General features: G+C 53.7%; 7 protein-coding genes across 7 annotated transcripts; 4 read left to right on the top strand and 3 right to left on the bottom strand.

Annotated features, from left to right (window-relative positions):
- Nucleotides 1–2,043: 2,043 nt before the first annotated feature.
- Nucleotides 2,044–4,691, top strand: PPN1 (Endopolyphosphatase; the record flags this gene model as incomplete). Its single annotated transcript, XM_062908458.1, has 2 exons — nt 2,044–2,206; nt 2,327–4,691. The coding sequence occupies 2 exons, from the start codon at nt 2,044–2,046 to the stop codon at nt 4,336–4,338; spliced, it is 2,175 nt and encodes a 724-aa protein (XP_062771563.1). The 3' UTR covers nt 4,339–4,691.
- A 417-nt stretch (nt 4,692–5,108) lies between these two features.
- Nucleotides 5,109–5,849, top strand: QC763_118690 (uncharacterized protein; the record flags this gene model as incomplete). The annotated part of the gene is made up of 1 exon (XM_062908457.1): nt 5,109–5,849. One exon carries the CDS (start codon nt 5,109–5,111, stop codon nt 5,847–5,849), a length of 741 nt encoding a protein of 246 aa, XP_062771562.1.
- Nucleotides 5,850–6,448: 599 nt separating this feature from the next.
- On the top strand, nt 6,449–8,129 carry QC763_118680 (uncharacterized protein; the record flags this gene model as incomplete). The annotated part of the gene is made up of 2 exons (XM_062908456.1): nt 6,449–6,682; nt 6,740–8,129. The coding sequence occupies 2 exons, from the start codon at nt 6,449–6,451 to the stop codon at nt 7,787–7,789; spliced, it is 1,284 nt and encodes a 427-aa protein (XP_062771561.1). The 3' UTR covers nt 7,790–8,129.
- A 451-nt stretch (nt 8,130–8,580) lies between these two features.
- On the bottom strand, nt 8,581–10,334 carry QC763_118670 (uncharacterized protein). The gene is given in 5 exon segments (XM_062908455.1): nt 8,581–9,340; nt 9,407–9,550; nt 9,609–9,637; nt 9,770–10,175; nt 10,186–10,334. 4 exon segments carry the CDS (start codon nt 9,981–9,983, stop codon nt 8,879–8,881), a joined length of 849 nt encoding a protein of 282 aa, XP_062771560.1. The 5' UTR covers nt 9,984–10,175; nt 10,186–10,334; the 3' UTR covers nt 8,581–8,878.
- A 1,252-nt stretch (nt 10,335–11,586) lies between these two features.
- Nucleotides 11,587–13,716, bottom strand: NUA3 (putative component of NuA3 histone acetyltransferase complex; the record flags this gene model as incomplete). Its single annotated transcript, XM_062908454.1, has 2 exons — nt 11,587–13,562; nt 13,647–13,716. 2 exons carry the CDS (start codon nt 13,714–13,716, stop codon nt 11,587–11,589), a joined length of 2,046 nt encoding a protein of 681 aa, XP_062771559.1.
- Nucleotides 13,717–14,285: 569 nt separating this feature from the next.
- Nucleotides 14,286–16,236, top strand: QC763_118650 (uncharacterized protein). The gene is made up of 5 exons (XM_062908453.1): nt 14,286–14,350; nt 14,531–14,767; nt 14,828–14,916; nt 14,988–15,902; nt 15,955–16,236. The coding sequence occupies exons 2-5, from the start codon at nt 14,646–14,648 to the stop codon at nt 16,047–16,049; spliced, it is 1,221 nt and encodes a 406-aa protein (XP_062771558.1). The 5' UTR covers nt 14,286–14,350; nt 14,531–14,645; the 3' UTR covers nt 16,050–16,236.
- On the bottom strand, nt 16,198–17,452 carry RPE1 (RIBULOSE-phosphate 3-epimerase). Its single transcript, XM_062908452.1, has 3 exons — nt 17,106–17,452; nt 16,670–17,045; nt 16,198–16,616 (listed from the first exon to the last, which is right to left on the bottom strand). Exons 1-3 carry the CDS (start codon nt 17,219–17,221, stop codon nt 16,350–16,352), a joined length of 759 nt encoding a protein of 252 aa, XP_062771557.1. The 5' UTR covers nt 17,222–17,452; the 3' UTR covers nt 16,198–16,349.
- Nucleotides 17,453–17,473: the final 21 nt, after the last annotated feature.

The following is a 17,473-nucleotide window of genomic DNA, read 5'->3' as shown; positions in this document are numbered from 1 at the left end:
ACACACCAGCTCGGGCATTCCGGTGCTGGGTCATCAACAGGTCGTGATATCAGGCTCAGGTCAGATCGAGATGTTTTAACGTGATCCGCCGGGAAGAAGTGTAAATCATCACAGGCAGGTGGCCGAGTTGGTCGGGTCATTCCGCCCCCTCCACAGCCCACCCGCACGGCAACCCACGACCAGCTGCACCACGCAAGGCTACACAAAGTTTTCCAGCAGCTGATCATCACCAGTAAGGTATACCAACTCTCTAACGGGGCCGGTCATGATTCCATGTCGGAAGTGGCCCCCCAAAACCCTCAAGCTATCAGAGGGTGGGGAAAAGATTCTTACAAAAAAATAAATAAAAAAATGTGGCCGATTAAACCATAGGAAGTATTCATTGCTCCTGAAAGCTCCAACCTCCCTCAAACGTACGGCAATCTAATATTTCTTCTAGCAAGCTAGCAATGAGCATTCTGGCAGACATGGAGGAGAAGAAGTCTATAGACGCGGCGCTGGCTGCATTTGATGTATGAAAGAAGGAGAAAAAGAGAAACGCGCAAAGACGCGAAAAAAATTGGTGGTTTTAATGGGAGGAGGCCCCACTTTGCTGGACAGTGTGCTAACGTCCCACTATCGAACACCCCGCACTGTTCTTGATGGGCAAGATAATGAAAGATGGGATTTGGGGGATGGCGATTCCGATTTCCCCCGCCTTTTTTTTTTTTTTTTTTTTTTTTTTTTTTTTTTTTTTTTTTTTTGGGCTGTGATGGATGGATTGGGGATCACAGGATATGCTGTCATGGAAGAGTAACCGCTGGTCAACGCTTCTGGCTGAAATGTTTTCAGATCATTTACCAAGATGTTTCTGGAGTAGGTCCGTGGGGTGGTCGACGACCCCTCCTTCCACCCCACCAGACCAGCAAGTCCAGCTGCGAAACCTTTTGACCCTTTTTTGGGGCTTGGGCCAAGAAGGGAGATGCCCCGCTGATCTTTGATGAAGTTAAGTGTTCGTGGGGTCGATATCACGGCCGGCAAAGGGTGCTGGCGGAATGGAAAAGCGAGGTTTGTGACGTCGATGGTGATGCGGGTTATGCCGCGGGGACCTGGGTGATGGCCTGTGGGGGTGCACTAGGCAGAAGAGATCACCACATCATGAATGGTGTCAGAAAGGCAGATGATGGAACGGTAGAGAGGTCGACAGCCACAGAGCGAGGCACATGTCTGGTTTCTACAATATGTAGTTGTGCTCTGTTACACACGTGGGGAGGAAGCTTGAAGGATATTGGCTGTGTGGGTGTAAAGTCTTCAAAAGGGGGGGGTCCCGCGTGGCTGAATAGGTATACTCGGTATCTGAACCGTCAAGGTGCTCAAGAGACGAAAAAGACAGAAACTTGGTGTGCTGTGGATGGTGATCGGAAGCGAAAAAGACGCAGTTCAGATGGGCGGTACAGCAGGTAATCAACTCATAGCAGTTGATTTGATTGTGGTGATACGAAAAAAGAACAAATGTTAAGCATTTTTTAGGTTTGCTTCTGGGGTATTAAAAATGAAGACATCCCACGTCTCCCACCACATCCCCGTTCAGTGTCACAGGCTGGGCATCTTGTGATCGACTGACTTGTCGACCCAAAAGGGTTCTCGCAGAAAAGGAGCCAAGACTCCATCCACACACATGACAAGAGCCTGGAAGAAGCGTCATCCTCTGACACTGGCCCAGACCGCGACCGTTTGTTGGCCACCACACTTTCTCGCCTTGCCCGCCCAGCTGAGGGTCTGAAAAGCTAAAACAGGCTTGAGAACCACTTTACAGTGGGCTCCTCCTCCCTTTGACGCCAAAAACATTCGACGGCCATCTAGATTTCTTTTCCACCACCCTACCGACCCGCTCCTCTTTCTCGAATCCCATCCATGCCTGGTATGACAACCTATATCTAAAGAAAGGCGCCCCAGCGCGAAAACACCACCCCCCAACCCACGGAAGGGATACATACTCCTGAATTGTCATTATTATTATTATTTCCCCTGTTACTATTTCGTTTTTGTTCAGCCGTCAACCAGATGATGGCTCTCCAGCGCATTCTGTGCCTGGGACTGCTGTACCATGGCGTCATTGCCAGGCTCTCGGGTTCAGGTCCAACTGCGCCGGCGGCAGAGCAGCAGCACATACTGTCGAATTCTGCCCCGCGAAAAGGGCTGCACGGCAGGTTCCTGCATATCACAGGTGAGCTATCCCCTCCATCACCATTGCTATCGTAGCTTCGCGGCAGGCTTCTGTGTCCCATCGCGGCAGGCCTGTCGTTTCTGAGGAACTGAAATTGACATTATGGAAATCCACGCGCAGACATCCATCCCGATGAATTCTACAAAGTACACTCATCCACAGACGAAGACGACGGATGCCACAAGGGCGAAGGGCCAGCAGGGCCGTACGGTGCCGAGACGACCGATTGCGATTCGCCGTACTCGCTGGTGAATGCGACGTTTGACTGGATTGAGGCGAATTTAAAGGACAAGATTGATTTTGTCGTGTGGACGGGCGACACGGCGCGTCACGATCGCGACGATGATTTGCCCCGCACGCAGGACCAGGTGCTCGGGACCAACACCTGGATTGCGGACAAGTTTGCCGAGATGCTCAGGAACGAGGAGACGGGACATGGGATGAGCATACCGGTTGTGCCGACGTTCGGGAATAACGATATCTTGCCGCATAACATTTTGCTGCCGGGGCCGAATAAGTGGTTGCAGACGTATACGCACATTTGGAGGCATTTTATCCCAGAGGCGCAGAGGCATAGCTTTGAGTTTGGAGGCTGGTTCCACGTGGAGGTTATTCCGAATCGGTTGGCGGTGTTCAGCTTGAATACGCTGTACTTTTTCGACCGGAATGCGGGTGTGGATGGATGTGAGAACCCATCTGAGCCAGGGTTTAAGCAGCTGGAGTGGTTGAGAGTGCAGTTGGAGTTTATGAGGGAGAGGGGAATGAAGGTTATCTTGATGGGCCATGTCCCGCCAGCGAGGACGGACAGCAAGAAGCTTTGGGATGAGACTTGCTGGCAAAAGTACACGCTCTGGCTGCACCAGTATAGGGATGTGGTTATCAGCGGGATGTATGGGCACATGAACATCGATCACTTTCTTATCCACGACACCCACGACGTCGACATCGCCTTCTTGAACGGTCTATCACCCGAGTTCGGCGTTCGCGAGTACTTGGACGATGAGCTTACGGTTCAGGCTGGCACCGATTATCTGATGGAACTCCGCGATGACTGGTCCAAGTTGACACCCCCAACTGTGCCGGGCAAGTCGAACGAAGTGAATCAGGATGGAAAGAAGGGCAGAACCAGAAAGCCAAAGCGCAAGGATCCTTGGGGGGAGCGATATGTGTTGTCGCTGGTCAGCCCCAGCATCGTACCAACGTATTTCCCCACGTTACGCGTGGTGGAATACAACATCTCTGGCCTTGAGAACACACCTCTTTGGCGCGACATGCCTGGCAATGGCGCGAAGAACTCGTCGCACCCTGCCAGTGCCCCGAGCGCACCTCAGAAGCACCTCGACCTGCGAAGCTTGGCGCCGATAGACGATCTGAGCGATTCCTTCGAAAATGTCGAAACCGACAAGAAGAAAAAGAAGAAGGGCGGCAAACGCCCAAAGAAGGACAAGAAGCCTCACGATCCCAACCTCGTCGTTCCTCCTCCACCAGCGAAGACGAGCCCTCCCGGACCTGCGTATTCTCAGCAGCCTCTGAGCTTGACAGGGTACACACAGTACTTTGCTAACCTAACGCACATCAACAACCTCAACCTTACCGATTTGAACAGCGTCGAGCCAACAACAACCAACAGCCTTTTCTCCCTGCTCCAATCCTCGAAATCGTGGCTTATGAAGTGGCGAAAGGGGAAGAACGGAGGGAAGAAGCCGCTGACACCGAAACCGGACCCGAGAGAATTTGCCTTTGCAGTCGAGTACAGCACTTTTAACGACAAGATCTACAAGCTGGGAGATTTGACGGTGAACAGCTTTGTGGAGTTGGCGTATAGGATTGGGCAGAAGGCCAAGGGCAAGAGTCTGGTTGAGATGGCTGGCGATGAAGAGGTGGGAGATGTTGAGGAGGAGCATGACTGTGATGAGTCTGATTTTGAGTCGGACAGTGACTCTGATGATGAAGAGATGGAGGCTGAGGCAAAGAAGGGGGACAAGAAGAAGGGAGACAAGAAAAAGAAGGGCAAGAAAGGGGACAAGAAGAAGAAGAAGAAGAAGGGAAAGAAGAACAAGATCTGGCTGCATTTTTTGAGTCATGCGTTTGTTGGGACGTTGGATAAGAGTGAGCTGAAGAGGTACTCATGATTTGGTTTCTACCAAGCAGGAGTGATACCGAGGGATTGCTCAGCTGGGGCGATCTGTGTGGTTATCTGCTGGTTCATGGGGCGGGTATTTGCATGCATCTATGGCGTTATGTTTTCAAGGGAGGTTTTTTTTTTTTTTTTTTTTTGTATGGTTTATACTATACCTGGACAGCGTTGCATTGACGACGGAAAAGGGGGCAAGAGAAGAATGCAAAAGAAGCGTTGGAGTCTCACAGCATCATGTTGGCATGGAGTGGATAGATTCTTCTGCTGGGATTTACGTGGTGAATTCAAGGGGCTCGATGGAGCTAGAACATGTAGGAAATAGGTAATACAAAAATTAAAACATTTATCTATAAGACTTTATTGCGGCTTGCTAAGAAAGAGAGAAAAAGGGGGTGAGTGCCACACTCTCAGCCACATATTCTCAGCTCAAGGAAGCTTGCGCCACCCCAATTAAACCCAGGCACGTCACGCTGCTGTAACTTTGCAGCAACACGCGCATTTCTTGTCTATCCTTATCGTTTATCGCCAATTCATTTGCCCTTCTCCATTTGATGCTCAGCTGTCTTGGAGTAAGCTTTGAAGACTTTTCCTGTCGTTCGTTTTGTCTCTTGCTTCTAGGCCATTGAAACATGATACCCTAATCTTGTCTCTTCCTGTTTCCCGCCTTAAACACAGCAAAGCCGCAGCAGCGCAATGCTCCTCCCCCTTCGCCGACTCCTCCGTCTCCCCACCAGCTTCGCCCGCCGCCACGCCCGCCGACGACGAATGTACCTCCTCTTTTTGCTGCTGCTCCTAGTAGTGGTGGTGATTTTGCCGCTGTACGTGGTGTACTACCCGCCCTCGTCGCTAATCCGCTACTTCTCCCACCGCTGGACCGACGTCCTCTTCCGGATCTGGCTGCCCCCCGACAAGAAGATTGTGGCGCTTACTATTGACGACGCGCCGTCTGATCACACGAGGGGGATTCTCTCCGCGCTCTCTGCCAGCGGGGCGCACGCGACGTTTTTTGTGATTGGCTCGCAGGTTCCTGGGCGGGAGGGGATACTGAGGGAGATTGTGAGGCAGGGGCATGAGCTGGGGAATCACGGGATGCATGATGAGCCTGCGAGGGGGTTGTCGACGGAGGAGCTGGAGAGGGAGATGAGGGAGGTGCAGGGGATGATTGATAGGGCTTATAGGGACGAGGGGAAAGAGCCGCCGAGGGAGGGGAGGGAGAGGTATTATAGGCCGGGGAGCGGGTTTTTTAGCGATAGGATTAGGGGGGTGGTGAACCGGTTGGGGTACAGGCTGGTGTTGGGGAGTATTTATCCTCATGATGCGCAGGTTGGGTGGGCGGGGGTGAATGGGAGGCATATCTTGGGGATGTTGGATCCGGGAGGGGTGATTATTTGTCATGATAGGAGGAGTTGGACGAGGCCGATGTTGGACAGGGTGTTGCCTGAGATGGGGAGGAAGGGATGGGAGGCTAGGACGGTGACGGGGTTGCTGGGGGAGGTGACGGGGTGAGATGGGGGGATAACTAATCCAGTGCGATTTGAATGTGGCGTGAGATGCAATCTACATGTGGGATTTTTTTTGGTCGAGGAGGGCTTGGAGGAAGATCATATCATCGGCATCGATACAGAGGCTTGCCTTTGCCCCAACTCGACCTGCGTTATCCGACGTTGCAAGCACGACACATGACATGACACTCGTGAAGCCAGCGCACAGAGCAAGATCTCAACATTGGAAGCAATCGGACATGTTCATGAGGTCACTGTTTTTGTCGACCAGAGGCACCGACGATTCTCACCACGATGCATAAAGTAACGGGGCCGCGCGGTAGAGGTCGGTATCGGCTGGTGAAGCAGCTCCGATGTGCCATCCGGGGAAGCCCCTGTGAAAGTGGCGAGTGGGGAGGGGCAACTGCTTCTAGAAGCGTTGTGGATGCAAAGGCCGCCGCTAGCAGCAGTTGAGACGCCCTTGGAATGACGAATTCCACCATATGGAGCCGCCCAGCTGCCCCGCGCCGATATCGAACGTTTATATGAGCCGCTCAACACCACCTCACTTGCACCGGCCGGTTTCTGTCCTTGTCGTCACATACAACTCACTAATCTACCAAGATGGCGTCTGATGAGCTTCCTGTTCGCCCCGCTGGGTCTGCGGTCAAGGCGGTCGTTGAGGGCCCCAACTCGCTCGCTGTCGCCTTTGGCAGGGAGCTGTCTATGGCTTCTCGCTCGGTCCACGCCGATGACTATATCAACAATCACCAGGCCGTGGCTCCCCCCATGCACGTTTCTACCACTTTCCGATATAACCGGGACCCCGAACAGTTGAGACCATGGGACAATCTCAACGTGAGTGCTTCACACCATATCACACCCCATGTTCACTGTCACTAACACAATGTTCAGCCCAATGCCCCTTATGACTCTCACGTGTACTCCCGAGACAGTGCACCAAACACCACCCGCTTCGAGGCCATCCTCACCTCGCTCCTCGGAGCCCCGTCACTCAGTTATGCATCCGGTCTCGCCGCCTTCCACGCCATGATTGTCTTCCTCAACCCCAAACGTGTGGCTATCGGCGGTGGTTATCACGGCTGCCATGGCATTCTCCACATCATGAAGAGGCTCAACGGCCTCGAGCAGCTTGAACTGGAGGACGATGCCGACCTTGCCAAACTCGAAAAGGGCGATGTTATTCACGTCGAGACACCCCTTAACCCCACGGGCGAGGCTCGCGACCTGGCTTACTACCGCAAGATGGCCGACGAAAAGGGGTGCTATCTCACCGTTGACGCCACCTTTGCCCCCCCCCCTCTGATGGAGCCCTTCAAGTACAACGTCGATATCGTCATGCACTCTGCCACCAAGTATTTCGGCGGCCACTCCGACATGCTTGCCGGTGTCCTCGCCATCCGCCCAGACAGAGCCGAGAAGTGGCTCCCAGAGCTCAGGGAGGAGCGCCTCCACCTTGGAGGTGTGATGGGCTCTCTTGAAGGCTGGCTTGGCGTCCGTAGTGCCCGCACTTTGGAACTGAGAGTCAAGCGCCAGAGCGAGAGCGCCCAGAAACTGGTTGACTTCCTTGCCGAGAAGAAGGCGGCCGGCGACAACAGCAACATCATTGCGCAGTCTGTCTTCAAGATTCAGCACGCTTCTCAGCAGCCGGAGGCAAAGGATGAGAACTCGTGGCTGAGGAAGCAGATGCCCAATGGGTTTGGGCCGGTGTTTAGCTTGTGGTTGGAGAGCGAGGAGAAGGCGAAGAGGTTGCCTAGCAAGCTGCAGTTGTTCCACCATGCCACGAGTCTGGGTGGAGTGGAGAGTTTGATTGAGTGGAGGGCGATGACGGATCCCAAGGTGGATAGGAGGTTGTTGAGAGTTAGCATCGGTGTGGAGGGGTGGGAGGATTTGAGGGATGACTTGGTGCAGGGGCTGGAGAGGTTGAAGGAGGAGGGGTTTTAGAGGGGATGGGGGTGTATAAAAGAAAAGGGATATAGGTAGATGGAACCAAGATGTCTTTGGTTGCTAATTTCTTGGCCCAGCATGGTACGTAACGGCTCGGGCATGATTCTTTTTTTTTATTTTATTTTTTTATAAATATTGCAGTGTGAAAGAAGGGGATGTTCAGCTGAGAGTAAGCGGCTACACTGCATAGATGACCTACGTAAGGCTGGTTGTGATATTCCTGTCTGCCTCAGGTGAGATGAAGTTGCAGTACCAAGAGGATGGATCAGGCAAACCTCTGCGTCTGAATGGAAGTATCCAGTCCTGAAGCCTGCCGACTGCTTAACTTTTGTAAAGATCCAGTCAAGTGGTCAGGCAGTCATTGGGAGCACGATGCAGTTTTCTTGAAGAATGAACACACACGATTGGAGCTTCGTCTTGGGGAAGTGTTTTAGCAAGAAATGAGGAGATGCTTAGACATCAATCCACAGGTCGAGACGAGGAGCTGGAATCAAACAGAACGCTCGACGGCAGCGGTCTTTGACCATCCCGACCTGATTGCTGTAACTGAAGAAGCTGTCAAGAAGACCTTGGCGAGGCTGTGCGGATCAGACGGTCGCATGCTGACAGCCTGCAGACAGAGAGAGCATTTGACACCGGAACAGTGACAACTCCAGAAACCAGAAACAGCGTGAGGAGGTGGGAGAATTTTCTGCAAAGAAGTCAGAAACATCCCTGTTGAGGTGAGTAGAGCATCGGTGCCCGAGGTTGTGCCATCCCTATACGGAAAGCCAAGCATCGCGTTTATCCTCCACCAAAACCCATCACTAACCAAGACTAGCATGTCTTGAATCGACCTCTATATTCGTTACCCTCATTACCATGAATTATTACAGTAGTATATGTGTACCTCCCACTTCATCATTCCATCCCAAACCCAGACCCCATAACGCCTTTTCATCAGCAAAAAAACGACCACCACACAAAGATGTTGGTGATATGTCTGTTTTCCAAGCAATATGCCCCCCATTCAACACAGACGGCTGCCCGTCTATCGCCATGACTCCTCTGGTCAGAATGATACCCCCCCTATATCATGCACGTCCTTTAAGCATCAACCTCAACCGCACCCCCATTCGCCCCCGACCTATCAACAGGGAAAGGCATGGCCCCCAACTCCGCTCCCTGCCCGCTCTGCGCCCTCTTTCTCGACGCCCCAGGCAGGAAACTCCATGATGACGTCGCGTTGCTGTTCGCAGTATGTGCTGCATCGGTCGTCTCATGGGTGTGCTCAGATCCAAATCTCGCAAAGAGCCCCTTCTTCTTCGGCAACGCTGGAGTCTGTGTCTGTTCGGCTTGTTGCTGGTGCTGGTGTTGCTGCTGGTGCTGGTGCTGCGCTGTGGTCTTGGATTCACCACCTAGCCCAACATCCTCAAAACCCTCTTCCGGGGTAGGTGGTTCCCGGCTTAGGAACGATGAGCGCGTGTGCATCATGCGGGGGAAGCGGGCGGAGGAATCGAGGGATTGGCGCGGCGCAGGGTCGGTGATGTAGCTTCTGGCGGAGATGTCCTATTATGTGTTAGCGGTTGGGCCATGAAGGGGGTGGGGGGGGGTTGTTGGGAGAGAAAGGCGTACAAAGGAGCGGCGGTAAGAATCGAATGATTCCCTCGAGATAGGGAAGTGCTCAATGTCACCCGAGCCATCCCGGCTGCTTCTGTCGCTGGAGGTTCGGGAGAGGTACCGGCGTGGCCAGGTAGCTTCCTTTTCGGTGGGAGATGGCTAGGGGGTCGCGTCAGGACTGGGAAGGATATGTGAAAGAGAGGAGGCGGTAGCTTACAGGAAGGTAAATTCCACTATCATTGACCACTGCATGAACAGGCGCCGAGTCAGTTTTCGGTGCTTGAAGCTGTGTCGCCACGATGGTGGTGATCCCGAGCCTCCCACTCAGTTATGTGGGGGAAGGGGCCGCTCATTCAGGAGACTTTGAGGGAACCGTACCGCTCATCTTGTATTCCCCTGTGTCCTGGCTCCTCCTGCTGCTGCGAATGCTGAACGCCGACGATGCCTTTGACCCAACAGTATCTACCCTTTCAAAACCCGGCGACAGCACGCTTTCCTTCACACTCCCGGCCACCGACCCCGGTCGTGAGTTTTCATCATGAGCGGTGACGATGACACCGGGACGGCGCGCAAAGGGGTTGCGGATTGGCATGCTGAAGATATTACGTAGGAACCGAGCTCGACAACCGAACTCCAGAAATTGACCGGCTTCTTCAGAAAAATGCTTTCAAACAATTTGAAGAGGCAGAGAAACCAGTCGCGCGCAAAAAGGAGAAAAAACCAAAGAACTCGAAGCTTGAACAGGAACGGTCTGCGATGGCCGGGGCATCGGTGTTTAAATCCAAGAAGGGCAAAAAGGGCAAATGCAGGGCCAAGATTTTAACAAGAAGGCCCGTCCCAACAGGATTGGTTCGAGAGTGGTCAGACGATGGGGCTAAAAAGGCACTTGCAGCGGTTGGGGAACTGGGAAATTCAGCGGTATAACATAGCAAGCAAGCAAGCAAGCAAGCAGCAGATCACACACGCAGCAAATTGTATTCAGTCCCCTCCTCACCAATGGTCTGGGCCTTGGTGCCGTTCTCTCGTCAGCAAAGGCACACACACACACACACACACACACACACACACACACACACACACACACACACATTCGGACGGAAGAAGGGCGGCACTGGGGCATCCTCTCGTGCTCGAAAGACACAGCTCTGGTTGTTCCCTGAATGTCTTTTACAGCCCTGAATAAAACATGCTGTAAGATCTCTACCAGCGGGCGGTGCAGGCCGCTTAGTGGGGTCGTGGAAACCCCGTTCCTTTTCGGTCCCCATCCCGACCCCGCAAAGAAGGAATAAGGGCTGGGAAGTCGGAGCATGGAGTGCCCGGCTGCCCGGCTCTGGTGGACTCACACCAAGAGATGGACGAGAAATGCGACTTTGGCCGGTATCATCGCCTACACCACCTTTCGGGGGTCAAAGCAAAATAAATCCAAACATGACGTTGTTGAAGCACGGCTGCTGAAGCTATCCAGACATCTCCGCGCTTCCCTCTGCCGAGCAAGCTGAGTGAAGGTACAAAAAACAGCCCCAAAACCCGCCTGTCAGCCCAAGACAAATCCTTATTTGGTTTCATGCAGGCAACGCCACGTTGGAGATGCATTCCTTCCCACTCTTCCCAGCCTCTCTTCCAGAAACTCTCAAAGTCAGGGTCAGAGACCCCTTTGCCACCCCGAGCACCTGTGCCGTCTTGATCAACGCCAATAGCAGCCCACTATGCGACCCCTCGATGTACATAAGATGACAAGTCCCACCAAGATCGTACAACCTTCCTCACACAAGATCTCACCTACTTGTTACAGGTCGGTGACGCAAGGCACACACACACCCGTAGATCACTGATCGCAGCGCCGAGCTTGCCGGAGAGCAGAGTGTGCAGTTGCTCAGCCTACCGGCTAAATCATCAATTAAGACTCTCATCAGCACATGAGCAGATGTAGTCTCTGAAGTGACATTGCTCAAATCGTCAGCCAAGAATACTCGGCCGAGTCCCAGATCGACCAACACTATAGATGTCCAAATCATATCTTTAGTTCGTAGCATACTTCTGTCATGAATTCCCTTGCCAAGGGGTAGGGTTCCACCAGTCTGGTTGAACCAGTGTGGCCTTGGCCATCTTCTTCCTGTAGCTAGTGTGCTTTTCCCTCTCTCAGCTTGCTCACGCAACCTTGTTGTGTCGACCTCAGTTCCTGACAACTTCCATCATTAGTCGGAATCACTGTCCTCACTGGGAGAGAACCCCTTGAATTCCTCCTCGGAATCATCCACAACACCAACACCCGAAGCCTCGCCATTCCCTTCCTCTTCCGAGGAGGGCTCTTCGTCTTGTTCCTCAATCTCAAACATCGCACTAACATCCCATCGGTCGCCCTTGGCGCTCTGGGAGACGTACTTTACGAAGCGGAGAGTCCCGCTATCGCGCAGCACAATGCTCATCTTGTTCCAGGAGGCAGCCTGGAAGAAGAGAATGTTGTCGTCCTCATCGCTGGTCTTGTAGATGGCAGCATCCTCGTTGCTGTCGTCATCGCCAGCCATGTAAACCTCGTGGCCACCAACTTCGAGCTCTTCCTCAGGCTCGGGCTCCTTTTCAACAGCCTTGCCCTTGCCCTTGCCCTTGCCCTTGGCATCGCTGCCGTTAGCAGACTTGCCGTTGGCCTTCTCCTTTCTTTTGCCGTTCGCCGCGCCGTTCTTGCCTTTCTTCTTGGGCTGCTCCTCTTCAGAGGACTCCTCCTCCTCCTCCTCCTCTTCTTCTTCTTCTTCCTCATCCTCGTCGTCCTCAACATCGCCCCAGCCAGTGGTGGGCGTCAGGCCAATATTGACTTCGAGTCTAGGCTTGCCCTCATGGCCGGTCGCGAGTGTGTAGTCTTGTCCATGGCGGAAGCGCCTGGCCAGTAAATCGACGCTTTCGACCGTAGAGCGCGTAGCCATCTGCAGCCACAGGCGGAATTGTCTGGATGGCAAAAGAACCTCGAGCAGCTCCTTGAGGGGCGACTCCTCGGTCTTCTCCTCTCCAGGCTGGAGGTAGAGATATCTGTGCTTGTGAGGTGGGCGCGCAACCTTCCAGGCGCCCTTCTCGATCTCATCACTGCTTTCCGGTAGTGGCTTCTTCTCCTGGTCCTCCACATGTTTGCGAAGATTCTCGGCGAACCTGGGATGCAGAATGTCTGGCAAAGTGATGCTGAACTCCTCCTCAAAGTGTTCGGCGACGCGCTCGATGGTGTCTGGTGTGAGGTAGGTCGGCGCGATGTACTTCAAAAGGAACTCCAGATCAGACTCATCCAGAGGGAAGTCATCCTCCTCGAGTTTGCTCTTCTCAACCCTTATGGGTTTCGCCTGCGGCTGGTCGTGCTGGTCTGGGTTACCCTGCAGCTGCATCAGTCCGCTCTTGTGAGCCGCTTCTCTCTCGGCACCCTCCACCCACCCGTCCTCTCCAACCTGGGGAATGTGGAACCACCCGCTGATGGCCATGCGGATGCGCCCAGCATTCTTCTCGAGCTCCTCCGGGCTGGCAGCATGGTAGACCTCCTCGACATCGTGGAAGGACTCGCCGGGCTGCACGGCAAAGAAAGAGAGCTGGTTCCAGGCTGGTGGGATAGACTTGACAAAGTCTGGCAGGGGTGTCTTGGCAACCTCGCCGTCCTTGCCCTCTCGGTCGACGACGGGGAAGAGGCGAAGAGCTCCGCCCCACTCGGGCTGCCATGGTGTGTCTGGGTCGGTAAGATACAGAATGTAGCTGACTTTTCGAGAACCGATGACATCGTCGTGGCACAGGAGGTAGCAGCCGGGTGTGTAGACATTGATGGCCATATCGGTCTTGCGCCCACTCAAGGGGCCGCAGCCGGTGATGTGCGAAACATATTCGCGGAAGGTCTGGGAGTAGAGCGCATCGCGGAGGGCGAGAAGGGAGGGGAGCTTGGCCAATGCCTTGTCGTCGAGTCCGTCGAGGTTGGCAAGGTCACCACTTTGGTGGATCTTGTAGATGTCGGTCTCTTTGGGGGTGAAGTGAACATTGGCCTTGATTTCCTCGCGAACCTTGCGCAGGAGGGAATCGTCGGCGAGCTCGTGGATTACGCTGTGTTTGTACGGTGTTGATGTCGCATACTCTGAGGTGTACTTTTCGAGGACCTTCTTGTCAAACAGCCCCTTGCGGAAGCGGGCTTTGGCATCCTCATCGCTGAGAGCTATGATGGAGGAGTTGTGTCAGCGTCTATCGTACCGCCGGAGCTATCGGTGGGCGGGTTGAGGGGCAGCGGCAGGCTTATTACAGTTCTTGGTCCGCTTCTTGATGGCTTTCCTGCCATCAGCTGGAGAATCGGCCTTTCTCTTCATCTTCATGGTGCAATTGGGTCTGTTGCACAGGATTTGGGGTTGGTTTTCGGTGGAAAAATGGGGCAGAAAAAGAAGAGCTCTGGAGATGGGCTGATATCAAAAGATAAAATATCCCATGAAGAACATGTGCGGGTCCAAAACTTTTTATGCCCCACTTTGGGGAAACGAACATGGGCCGACCCTGAAACAAGCGATCGATTGGCTCGCTGTGGGGTCAAACGCCATGATGGACTCAAGAAAGCTGCGAGGCCCTGCGCAGGTCTTGCATGATGCCCGAAGCGCTTGTCCAGTTGCAAGCTCATAGCGGGTGGGTAGCGCTGCTTCGAGAGGCTGAGCAGGCTTTGGTACCGCGCAGGGTATATGGTAATGCCATATGCCCCCCCCCCCTCCCCCCTCATCCCTTACTCGATCTAGGCGCTTCTCTTGAACAGCATCTTTCCTCCGGTTGGGTCTTGTGAGCATCAGAATTCGCCGCAGTTTGTTAAGCCTCGGCGCCTGTCTGGAGATGGCTGCTTCCACGTCAGGATGGCATCCAACAAGACACAGAGAGGTCTGCATGGAGCCGCCGGTGATCTCTTTCGGGTGGGATCGCCTTGATCCTATTTATGCGTCTCTTATGCAGCTTTCAGTCTCGATCCTTAGATCGGGCTCTGAAAGGCTCCATTGGCAGTTGATATAAAAGAGGATGATAGTTGCAGGTAGGGAGCTGGGTGTCGACATTGACTCGACCAATAGAGCCCTCTCTTTGTTATCCACTTGGAGATGATGGTGCCCGACATTCCGAGCCGTTGACTAAAGTCAAACATGACTTCAACGTAAGGTAGTTAGTGTCTTGGATTTCTTCTTGTCTTGTTTCTTCCCAAGTGCGGACCGAGGAGTGCCCTTGGACACTCGGTGGCCCCCAAACAGAGAGTCTGAAAACAAGTCTAATTCAGATGCCGCCGTTTACACCTGAAGATATGGACAGCGTGAGGGCAAGCTTCCCCGCATTGTCAGGAGATTATATATTCTTTAATACTGCAGCTGGAAGCCAGGTATTGGGATCAGTAGCTGATCGGTATGAGTAAACCAGTCTCCATGCCACCAGTGCCCTGCCGAAGCTGATGCGTGTCCCCAGTGTGCGCGACTACCTCATAACTCCAAACCTCGTCAACGACGGTTACAAAGCCGCAGCAGACTTTATCAACGCCTCCCCAGATGAAATAGGTTCGTAGACCCTAAAGTTGCTCTATTCCACCCTCACATAAAACCGCATTCCTCTCTTACACAACCCCTAGTCTTCGGCTCCTCCGCAACCCAACTCCTTCACAACCTCTCTCACGCCCTCTCCTTCTCACCCGAAGATGAGATCCTCCTCTGCCCCCTCGACCACGAGTCCAACATCGCCCCTTGGCTCGCCTTAGCAGCACGTCAAAATCTCAAAATCCGCTGGTGGCACCCCCAACTCCCACCTGAAGATCAGCCGGGTTGCGTCAACCCCAAACTCGACCTCACCAACCCTCCCATCTCCCCTAGAACCCGCCTCATTTGTTTAACCCACACAACCAACATCCTCGGCACCATCCACGACATCAAATCCCTCTCCGCCAAAATCCGCCTCCTAAACCCCCAGACCCTTCTCTGCGTTGACGGCGTAGCCCACGCACCCCACCGCCGAATCGACGTCAAAGATCTCGGGGTCGACTTTTACGTCTTCAGCTGGTACAAGCTTTTCGGACCTCGAATCTCACAGCTGTACGCCGGTCCCTGCGCTAGGGCACAGCTCCAGTCCATGGGGCATTTCTTCAACCCTGCTGAGAGTTTGGATGACAAGATTGGGCTGGCGGGGGGGTGGTGTCAGGAGTTGATTTATGGGATTCCGGCTGTGGCGGACTATCTGACGCCGAGATGGGAGGGGGTTGTAGACCAGGAGGAGAGGTTGCAGTCGGTTTTGCTGGGTTTGTTGGCGGGGTTGGAGGGAAAGATAACGATCTACGGGGAGTGGTGTGGTGATGCTAAGGTGAGGGTGCCAACGGTGAGTTTTAGGGTGAGGGGGTGGAAGTCGAAGGATTTGGTAGAGGCTATTGAGCGGGAGACAAATGGGAGGGTTAAGTTGAGCTGGGGGACTTATTACTCTGTGAGGCTGGCTAAGGAGGTGCTTGGGTTGGGGGATGATGGGGTTGTGAGGGTGAGTTTGGCGCATTATAACACTGGTAAGTTATTGCGTTGAGGGGATTTGAACGAGTTGAAGCTGACTGTAAGTAGTGGAGGAGATACGGTTGTTCTATACCGCTCTTCTAAAGGTGCTGGGCCTTGAGGGAAGCGGTAATGGTGCGAGGAAAAGTGATTGGAAGATCTAGGGGCTGAGGCGACACAATGGCCAAACAAAATAATAATAATAATACCAAAAAAAGGCAAAGAGTAGGACTCGAAGCCCTGGACTCTGATCAAGCCGAGCAGGCGAGCACGATCCCCATTTTGGGGTGAACCTTTGCGAGCAAAGGTCCCATAAACCACACACCGCGGTTGACCACTGCGCCAAACACCCCTATCTCCGTTCCTTGATGCCTACTGGTGCAAGTCTTGCTCTTAAATAGAACAGTTGTCAAGAGCAGCGGCATCTGCATTTCGAGTCACCTATCTCACACCGTGCTACACCTCTATAACTTGCCACTCCTCTTCTCGACGGCCTCCCTGAGCAGAGAAATCACCTCGGAGGGATCCTTCGCACCGAACACCGCACTGCCAGCAACAATAACATTGGCACCCGCGTCCGCAGCCTGGTCGATCGTGCCAGGTCCCAGCCCACCATCAACCTCAATGTTCAAGTCCGGGTACCGCTTCCGCAACTCCTCCACCTTGGGCAGCTCAGAAGCCATGAACTGTTGGCCACCAAATCCAGGCTCGACAGTCATAACCAAAACCATCTATTCTCGAATCAGTAACAGCCTTGCCAGTAACTGTCGGGATGTCAACTCACATCAGGCTTCTCCTTAGGATCTTCGCTCTCAATCAAGTCAAACAGCACATTAGCGGGAGTAGCCGGCTTGATAGCAATACCGGCCAGCATGCCCTGGTCATGAATGTACCGGATCAGCTCCCTCGGGCTCGTCTTCTCGTCCGACTTGCCCTCGGGGCTCTCAGCAGCAGACGAGTTGATGGCGGCCTCGTAGTGGAAGCAGTATAGATCGCACCCGGCCTTCTTGAACTCCTTGACCCACTTCTTGGGCTCAGCGATCATCATGTGGCAGTCAAAGGTGCCCTTGCCAAAGGACTCGGCGGGCTTCTCAACATGGGAGCGGATCTTGACGACAACTGGGGGGCCGAAGGTGAGGTTGGGGACGAAGTGGCCGTCCCTGAGGGGGGAAGTGTCAGCGCTATGAAGGAGTGCGAGGTGCAATAGTGACTTGACTTACATGATATCAACATGGAGCCAGTCGGCACCTTGCTTGATAGTCCTCGAGCATGCCGCGCCGAGATCGGCAAAGTCTGCCGAGAGAATGGAAGGGGCAATGATAGCTTTGGGGGCCATTGTGTCTGATTATTTACTATTAGTGAAGAGTGGCCTTCTGTTTACTTTATGAAGCTATCGCCAAACCTCTGGGATAGGGGTCCTGGGCAAGATCGGATGATGTGCTTCGGTGCCGGAGCCTTGCTGAGCCCCAACCAAATGTTCTGCGCGGGGGCGGGGCAGAATGACGCAGGCTGGCGGATACAAAACAGTGGGGAGACCCCTGAAAGCTGGGCTTGGCGAGAAGCTCTGGGCTTGATCGCGGGTTGACAT

The sequence above is a fragment of the Podospora pseudopauciseta genome, chromosome 1, assembly GCF_035222475.1.
Source record: "Podospora pseudopauciseta strain CBS 411.78 chromosome 1, whole genome shotgun sequence".
NCBI classification, from domain to species: domain Eukaryota; kingdom Fungi; phylum Ascomycota; class Sordariomycetes; order Sordariales; family Podosporaceae; genus Podospora; species Podospora pseudopauciseta.
This window is presented reverse-complemented; position numbering and strand designations above follow the sequence as displayed.

What these genes read in the sequence shown, in the direction of transcription:
- QC763_118650 (XM_062908453.1), top strand. Translation starts at nt 14,646, where the DNA reads ATGCCGCCGTTTACACCTGAAGATATGGACAGCGTGAGGGCAAGCTTC. An exon ending in TTGGGATCAGTAGCTGATCG is followed by an intron (nt 14,768 to 14,827) that starts GTATGAGTAAAC and finishes GCGTGTCCCCAG; the next exon opens with TGTGCGCGACTACCTCATAA. An exon ending in TTTGGCGCATTATAACACTG is followed by an intron (nt 15,903 to 15,954) that starts GTAAGTTATTGC and finishes GACTGTAAGTAG; the next exon opens with TGGAGGAGATACGGTTGTTC.
- QC763_118670 (XM_062908455.1), bottom strand. Translation starts at nt 9,983, where the DNA reads ATGCCAATCCGCAACCCCTTTGCGCGCCGTCCCGGTGTCATCGTCACC. An exon ending in AGGGGAATACAAGATGAGCG is followed by an intron (nt 9,638 to 9,769) that starts GTACGGTTCCCT and finishes CTGTTCATGCAG; the next exon opens with TGGTCAATGATAGTGGAATT. An exon ending in ATAGTGGAATTTACCTTCCT is followed by an intron (nt 9,551 to 9,608) that starts GTAAGCTACCGC and finishes GCGACCCCCTAG; the next exon opens with CCATCTCCCACCGAAAAGGA.
- RPE1 (XM_062908452.1), bottom strand. Translation starts at nt 17,221, where the DNA reads ATGGCCCCCAAAGCTATCATTGCCCCTTCCATTCTCTCGGCAGACTTT. An exon ending in TGGCTCCATGTTGATATCAT is followed by an intron (nt 17,046 to 17,105) that starts GTAAGTCAAGTC and finishes TTCCCCCCTCAG; the next exon opens with GGACGGCCACTTCGTCCCCA. An exon ending in ATCCTAAGGAGAAGCCTGAT is followed by an intron (nt 16,617 to 16,669) that starts GTGAGTTGACAT and finishes ATTCGAGAATAG; the next exon opens with ATGGTTTTGGTTATGACTGT.